Here is an 8282-nt window from a genome sequence, read left to right as displayed (position 1 = left end):
GACTTGTCCCTAAACTGTACAAGGCTTTAAAAGTGCACTGCAAGGCTCAAATTCTTTCTTACAATGAGGCCATGTGGGAAAAATAATACTCCTGCCTTGTTTTTAGTTATGGACAGGAATTGTGCACTGCCAGCCTGCTTCCCTTTCCCACTGGGAGGAAGAACAGCCCCCCTGAGCTGAATGTGCCCTCTGAGGTGGGATCCCAAATTCCAGCAGGAATCCATGGCCCAGGGATGTCCAGACACCTCCCCAGCCCCCCCAGAGCAGGCAGGCAGTGCTGAGGGCCAGGGCTCAGTGGCTCTGGAATTGTCACAGCTTGTGCCTTCCCAGGAGCAGAGCAGAGGCCGGGCTGGCTGAGGAAGGATCAGAGCGCGGAGAGGATGGAGCCACTCAGAGCTACCCCAGGCTTCAGGTGCAGCAGTGACACAGCTCAGGGGCAGTGTTTGGCATTTAAAACCTGCTCTAAGTTAGCCTTGCTATATTTTTATTATGTTTTTCAACATCATTTTAATGTGTTTTGTATAATATTTATTGGCAGTGGAAGTGTGCATCCCTGCTAAACAGGACATACTGTACATGGGTTATTAGCAAGTTTAGTTTGTAGTTAACAGTGGCTCATCTCAAACAAAATGCTTCTTCTGCTGAAGAAACTTTGCTCTCCTTTCTCTTTAGCCTTTTTGTATATTGCACCTGGACTATCACTGTTTTCTTGTTAATTACTCCTGTATTATTAATAATAAAATTATAGATGTATGTTAAAAGGCTAGTTATGATGTTACATATTTCTGTGAAAAGCCAGCAAGTTAAAAAATTACAATAAAGAGGAAAAAACACATCTTTGGATCAAGTGATGGGGTCATTCAAGCCTTCAGCTGATAGTCAAGTGAGACAAACATTAAAATGTTGACACCACCTCTTGCAGGAGTCCTGAGTTCCCTGTCCCATTGCACTGACACAGACTTTGTGTTGCACTGGGTGTCCTTACCTTCCATTCCTGCCTGGCAGGGTCTCCAGGAGCAGCTCCAGTTCCTGTGATTCCATCCCCACCTGGGACAGAGCTGTCACTCTGTGGGGGCTCTTCCCCACCTCACAGCAATTCAGTAGTAATCTATACAAGCAGTTTGACAGACTGCATTTTATTATTTTCACACTTCATGGAGATCATCTCAATGAAGCTACAGGACCAAGAATGCCTTTTTCAAGCTTTTAACATTGCATGACTCCCTAGAATGGCAGCACTTCAGAGTCTTGCAGAGAAATGTTGATCTTGTGGTGGATTCACCATTTTTTCTGTCTCATCACATCTGATTCCCAGCTATCAATGTGTTATTTTTCTCACAATTATTTTTTAGTAGCATTGAGTAAATCCTCAGGTGCTTCTCCATGTCAGGCATTATTAAAATGTCTGGCTTTACATCCATCTCAACCAGTTCTATTTACTTTGTTATTAGCATTTAGTAACTTTTTTCTTCTTACTGTCAAGAAAGCATTAAAACCATTTGTTTGCTAAACATCAAAGTACATTGTTACATTTCTGCCTCTGGTTGTCCAGTTTAGTAATTTGGAATAACAGTGAACCAAATTGTCATTTTTAGAGGGTCAGAGCCTCAGCTGGTGCAGAGTGACAGCCAGCTTATGCTTTTCCACCAGATGGAAAACCTTAGTTGAGATCATCCTTTTGCAGACCCTGTGTTGATGAAGAAGTCAAATGGTTTGGATCATAATAATCTCTTCCCAATTATCCCTGGGAAAAAAAGAGCTTTAGGAAACATGTTCATTTCCTGCAATAAGTAGTCATTTAATTAAAGAACAAAAGTAACAGGAATCAAAAATGCTTGCAGCTGTGATTCTGTTAGACAGTATATAAAAAAGAATGAAATTATAATACATTAAATTAGTTTTTAGAACATGAACTTAGGTGTTTTACAAACTAATTGTGGTAAGTTCAAAATGTCTTGTCAACGTAATACTGGATGACAGAGTGTCATGTCCATTTATGTCGGAGGCCTTGGAATGGTAAAGCCTGTACATGCACAACATCTCCTTTTCCAAGGCAGCCTGCAAACCAGTTCCACTCAGGTGGGAAAGGAGAGGAGGAGGCTCTCCCAAGTAGCTTCACTTCAGTCTTTTTCAGCAGCTTGTCCCACTCCACAGGCCAGACTCTTCTGCCTCCAGAGCTCGGGGCTGGCGTCCTGTCCCCAAGGGCTGCAGAGGCTTCACTGCAGAGTCCTTCTGTCACATCAACGTCCAGGGAGCCTGCACTGAACCTCAGGGAAAGGCTTCAGGGTTCCCTGATGTGTGTTCAGCAGCAATATCAAAAAGTAAAGACAGATTCTTCTCAGAAGAAAATTTCTATGGCCTGTGAAATCTAAAAGAAAAGAAACACGTTTCAAACCACTTTGCAATATAATTCAATTATTTTTTATTCAATTATTTTATGTTACATTAACAAAATTTTTAAAAGCCCAAAGAAGTATTCATTCTGTTTAAAGGTACAGTGACAGTGCTGAGAATATTAGCAACTCTTCATTTTCCCCAGCAAATTCCCAGCCCTGTGCACGACTGCAGTGCAGGTACAGTCCTCAGGGCCAGTGTACCTCGGTTACATTTCTTTGGGAATGAAGTTGCAAACCCAGGTATGTAGTTGATGTGGGTTTGTTTTGTTTTTTTAAGTAAATGAAGCCACAATTTGTCATTGGTAGCAATATTCTTCATTGTGCAGTGATCTTGTTCTTTTTTAAGAGTTAAGCAATGTTGAAATGCTTCATAAAGTATGAAGAGATACTGTTGGTGAAATGTTTGATAACCTTAGATTCTGGAATAAATATTCTTCTTGCTCTGTAGGCTTGTTCTTTTGGCTGAGATCCATAATTAAAGCCCCAGTCATATGTAATGCCCTAGCACTAATTGTAAATTGGAAGCCTGTTTACCCTAATATCCTGAACAAATTTCAGAATCTCTCATTATCATCTAGTGAAACTCCCCAGGTAGCTCCAATTAAGAAATGTATAGCTCACTGCCAGACTGAAACTGCAGCCATCCCTCTTCCCTTCCCACATTCATTCCATCAATGCAGTGAAGCTGCTTTGCCCTTGATGATGCCTTTTCGCAAGTACCAGTGCCTGTGGAATCAGCCTCTCATATTGTTGAAGAAGGGAAATGAATGTTTTGATCTGTGTTTAAACAACAGTCCCTGGCACCACTGCTGGCACGTGGAGCAGGCACTGCCCTGACCAGGTTCCCAGTGGAATCTCCAATCACATGCAGAGTGACAACAGCCCAGCCCTGTTCTCTCTCCTGACCTCCTCCTGACAGGGAGTGACATTAAGTGTCATTAAGTTACCTGGGGCTCCTTCCAATAGCAACTGCACTGGCAGGGAATACTGAAATCCCCAGGCTGAATCCTTTAGAACAAATCCAATTAGAACAAAGGCATTACCCCTGGGCACTGGCCTGTTATGGTCAGTGCAGTTCTGTATTTCTGAGCAGGGAATTTTCAGTGTTTGTGATAAGGCTGCAGACTCGAGTACATTTAATTCAGAGATCTTTAAACAGTGTATTATGTTGTTCTACTTTAAAAAATCATATTGTTTTCTGTGTTATATACTTTAATTTTTTTGTCCTATCTTTGGTGCAAGGAATGCCATCTGAGGGATGCTCTGGAGAATGTCTGCAGGTTTCTTGGTATGTGCTAATAAAAGCCCCCTAAAAAATGAGAAAATTGGATTTTCCTCATGAAAAGAAAGGCTCCAATTTTCTTTTAATATTAACCTCCCTTTGCATATTCTCCCACATCCAGCATGTAAGAGTGCAATCCACATTCAGGTTCAGGAGTCAGAGCTTTTAGCAGGCAGCAGAGATAAGCAGCTGGAAAACTGACCTTGTCAAATGTTTGCTTGATGCATGAACCTCCATTTCGTTACTTTTGTATTCATTCAGCTCCTTCCGAATTGCTGCCTAGGAATTGAAAAGAGAAAAACATGAACAAATAATGTTGTGTTTGTGAGCAAAATCCCAGACCTGCAGAGCAGAGCAGTTTTCTGGGGTAGATAAACCAAGTATTGGGTATAGCAGAGCACTCTTGTGCTGGCAGAAATGCTGAATATTTGGGTTGTATGGATTGGTGACACAATACTTCTCATTTGTTATTGATTGCTGACAGGGTCACTGCTGTCTAGAAGCAATTCTGACAGAATAACACCTCAGAGCTGGTTGTCTCACATTTAATAAGATTCCAGTTAGAATTTATTAAAGATTAGGAGAAGCTGCCAAGAAATTGATCCATTTTTCAGTCACAAATGCAGAGGTGCAGCTCTGACCCTGACTTCCCGATATGTCCCACCAGTATGAGCAGAACTGTCACTTTCTTTAAGCTGCCTTGTTAATTGAAACATGAACATTGACACAGTAAAACCAGGAAAAGTCTAATTGTAGTAAAGATACATACAAGGAAAATATAAAATCCTTATTCTGTTGATTACTATGCAATAGTTTATTCACCATTTTAGAGAGCTTGGGAGAGCAGCTGCAGGAGTAGAAGCGCTCTGTTCCTTTTCTATGAGTCCTCTAAACCCATTTGTCCCTTACTGGGGAGACACTGGGATGGAAACCAAAGTGTTTGAGAGCTCAGCACAAAGCCATGTTAACAGTCCTGTGTTCGCCATTTTCCAGTAATTGTCTCAGCATCCTGCTCTTTCTGCTTCCTGCAGCCCTGAAACTTCCCAATGTTCTGGCTGGAATCATGGTGAACTATTCTTACTACTCAAGCCTCTAAATGTGACACTTAAATGGGCTGTGAATCAGGTACGTGGCAGGGATGTGATGGGGCAAAATGAGAGTTCATGCTCAGGAGAATGTGGGTCCAGTGCCTCCTTGAGCATTCACAGCAAACAGGAGAGGAAATCTTTGCATGTGTGGGACAAAACTTCCAGTCTGAGAATAAAGGTTAATACTCTATTGGCTGGAAATGGTTTTGATTTGGAGCCTAAATATTGTATCCACCTTTTTGGGTGGGTGGGTAGAAGCCTTTTGAGTACTAAAAAGGTTTTTTTGTGACATTGGTATGATGTCAACATAAAAAATCATGGTAAAGTTTACAGAGCTGAAATGTTGCAGATGTTCGAGTCTGTTGGGAACGTGATATATCATTACAAAGCAAGGAGAAAGCAGAACTTTGTAGTTTGTCAGTACCTTGTCTGCTGCTGACAGTCGTGTCCATGGTTTATCTGCTCTCCTGTCGTAGTCCTGTGCTTTTGCCACTTCCACATAATCACTGAATCGAATCAGGATCTTTCTGTCTCTCAGTTCATCAACCGTAGGTCTCTGGTTAAGCTGTATTCAGAAGTTTTGTGAAATAAAACCAGTGTTAATAACAAATGAGTCAGTAAAAAATGCAACATTTGCTTCGTTTCATCTTGGCTCGGTGTGCATTTACAAATATGGAAAACCACCCAACCCTTGGAAACTCCAGGGAAATATTTCACCATTTGGAGAACTGCTAGCAAAGTAATAATGGTTTAAATGGAGCTACAGAACAATGCCTTTATCATGGACAAAAGAAGAAAATATCTTAACCCAGAGATTGATAAAATATATTTTCAAAATGCAAAGGAATCATGATGGACTTTTTATGATCTCTGGATAATTCTGGATGCTGGAGGGTGTTCTACTACAGGCAGAGGCAGATTGTGTGAGATTCTCAGCACTAGACCCTCTGTAAGAATTTCAGTCAAGCCTGAACAAGTTATCAGCATATTGGTCTGTAATTGCATTAGGGATTTCCAAGAACAGAACCACAAGATCTCATTCTTATGCTGAGAATATTTTAAATGCAAGAAGAAATGTACTATGGGAGCAGACCTGGTGTTCAGCAAGGAGTCAGCTCTGCTACAAAGAGTGAAAATGTCCTTTACCAGCAACGGAGCTGACAAATATGCCATAATACCCATTTTCTGAGTAAATTTATATGTAAATATTCTACTCAATTTCATCTAGCTGAGATAAGGTAGGTATGTCTATAATTGATATTACCAGACACTGCTGAGGAGGATGCATATTAAGGGAGGTTCTGTGTAATAACAACCTCTATGGCTGGGTGATATTATAGTAATTTTGCTAAATTTCTAAAAGCTAATAGCAAGTATTGCAAGATTTTACCTTTCTTGTCAGTCTCTGCTTGATTTCCCTCCTCTCCTCCTGTTCCGTTTGATCATTTCGTTCTGCAGAGAATATAAAAAAAAAGATGACTTTCCTCATGAGGAAGTTTGGTGTTTTCCCAGGTTCCAGGCAATAATGAGCAGAGCCCAACGAGCAGCTGGTAGTTGTGTGTTTTGGTAATTCAGTGCATCTCTGGTGTGAGCTGGAGCACAGAGTCACCTCTCTGTGAGGACACCGTGCTGGTGCCAGTGTCAGCTCTGAACTCCACGGGGATTTAATGAAACAGCCACACCAACGCTCCACTCGGATCAACTTCAGAAGGAAAATCAACACACTCCATAGCTGATCAATCATCCTTTTTTACTCCCCATACTGCTGGAGCCATTCATGCTGTCAGAGGCTCAGGAGTCATTGCAGCAGCTCCAGGGAGAGCCCGTTGTGTCCTCAGCCCTGCTCCCTCAGGCTGCATCACTCCTGGCACTGGCTGGCACCTTGGCTTCCCCTGACATGAGACCCCTTCCTCCTGCCAGGGTTCCTGTGCGGAGCTCTGAGCTCAGCCCCTGTCTTTGTGTGTTGTGCCTATTAACATTCCAGCCGTGAGAACTCCTACACACTGGCTCTAAAAATAGCCTGGAGTGCTGTAACAGTGAGAAATAGATCCCCTGCCTTAGGAAAGGAGTTAATGGCGTTTCTATTCCCAGTACTAGCTGTTACTAAATTAAGGCGTGAGCCCGTGACCTGAACAAAGCTGCAGAGCCAGAGAAAAAGGTTTAACCATTCAGGGATTCTCTGGGTACTACTCTGAGGTTTATCATACCTCTTGCATTAGATATTTCCAGTGTTAAAGCACACACGTGATTTCTGCTATGCCTCCAAAACCCACTAGCACTGCAGATGGATTTCCAAGATATTTTTAACAATGAAGCATTTTTCTCCCTGATTTTTGTGCTCATTAGATGACACTGAGATGCAATCAAATCTATTTTAAAAAACATAGAAGTGCACAGCTACACCTGCCTAGGCTAGAAATGTGAATCAAATGAATTTAAGATGCTATAATGTGCTGCATTATAGTTCAGTGGCAAGGCACAAAATGTAAAGAGAACAGGTCAGCTAAAATTAGTGCTGTGTCAGGGATGAGCAGCTATTTCAGTCTGCAACGTGTAAAAGGAGAACAGGCTTTCAAAAGTAGAGGGTATTCTTAGATATAGAGACACCTGCAAGAAGCTATTCATTCAGCTTTAATTCACCCATTTTACAGTAGATATTTCTATTTTGTATTTTTTTTAAATTAAAAATAGATAATTTTCTGTGGTGTAGTGCCTTTTAAAGATATGATGTGATATGCAGTGAAAGAACTGCCCAGAGAAACTGTGGCTGCTCCATCCCTGGAAGCCTTTGAGGGAGATTGGTCCAGTGGAAAGGGTCCCTGCCCATGGCAGAGGCTGGAACAAGATGATTTTTAAGGTCCCTTCCAACCCAAACATTTCTGTGATTCTATGATTCTAATTCCCAAAGAAAAGCCAAAAATAACCTTTCTGATCAAAAAATACTTTTCCAAATATAGATGTGTAGTAACTTATTTCTATTCACTTGGGTTCAGTGCTTATTTCCAGCTCCAAGAAATAAAATAAATAGTTCTTTTAAAAAAAAAAAAACCTGAGACTTGGTATGAAATGCTGGCAAAGCGATTCTAGAACTCAGGCATTATTACTCAGCCAGCCCAGAGAGGCTTTTCCCATCACCATCTTCTGCCCACACAGCTCCATTCATTGCTGAGGGCTGGTTCTGTAGATCTCAGCAGAGATGCTCCCAGTGCTGAGGGGGCCTGTGCAGAGCTGGAACTCATTCTGAGCTCTGTGTGACACTAAAGCATCTCCTTGGGTTCAGAATGAAGCAGGGACTGCACAGTGGGGTTCAAGAGATGCCTTCTTGGCTTGAGTTCAGCTTTCTCTTCAGCAAGGACACATCAGACACCTGGGATGTGATTTTAGTTCATTTGCTTTTCATGCTTGGTGGGAAGCCAGCAGAGTTTCTATGGTTAAAGGACTTGGAAAATCAACAAAACTGTAAGAAAGTGCTGGCTTTAAATTTGCTTTTTAAGTATTACTTTTATCTGAGAAACA

At 41.6% G+C, this 8282-nt stretch overlaps 1 protein-coding gene across 2 annotated transcripts in view; it reads right to left on the bottom strand.

Moving 5' to 3' along the window:
• Positions 1 to 1773: 1773 nt before the first annotated feature.
• PHACTR3 (phosphatase and actin regulator 3) overlaps positions 1774 to 8282 on the bottom strand; it is a 99577-nt gene continuing 93068 nt past the window's right edge. For both annotated transcript variants that reach the window (XM_030963354.1, XM_030963355.1), the window contains exons 10-13: positions 6157 to 6218; positions 5191 to 5331; positions 3881 to 3957; positions 1774 to 2368 (exon numbers count right to left, since the gene is read on the bottom strand). In XM_030963354.1, the coding sequence (XP_030819214.1) occupies positions 2353 to 2368; positions 3881 to 3957; positions 5191 to 5331; positions 6157 to 6218 (296 nt within the window). In that variant the 3' untranslated portion in view covers positions 1774 to 2352. The remainder of the gene's footprint in view (positions 2369 to 3880; positions 3958 to 5190; positions 5332 to 6156; positions 6219 to 8282) is intronic.

This window comes from Camarhynchus parvulus, chromosome 20 (genome assembly GCF_901933205.1).
Source record: "Camarhynchus parvulus chromosome 20, STF_HiC, whole genome shotgun sequence".
Lineage (NCBI taxonomy): Eukaryota > Metazoa > Chordata > Aves > Passeriformes > Thraupidae > Camarhynchus > Camarhynchus parvulus.
This window is presented reverse-complemented; position numbering and strand designations above follow the sequence as displayed.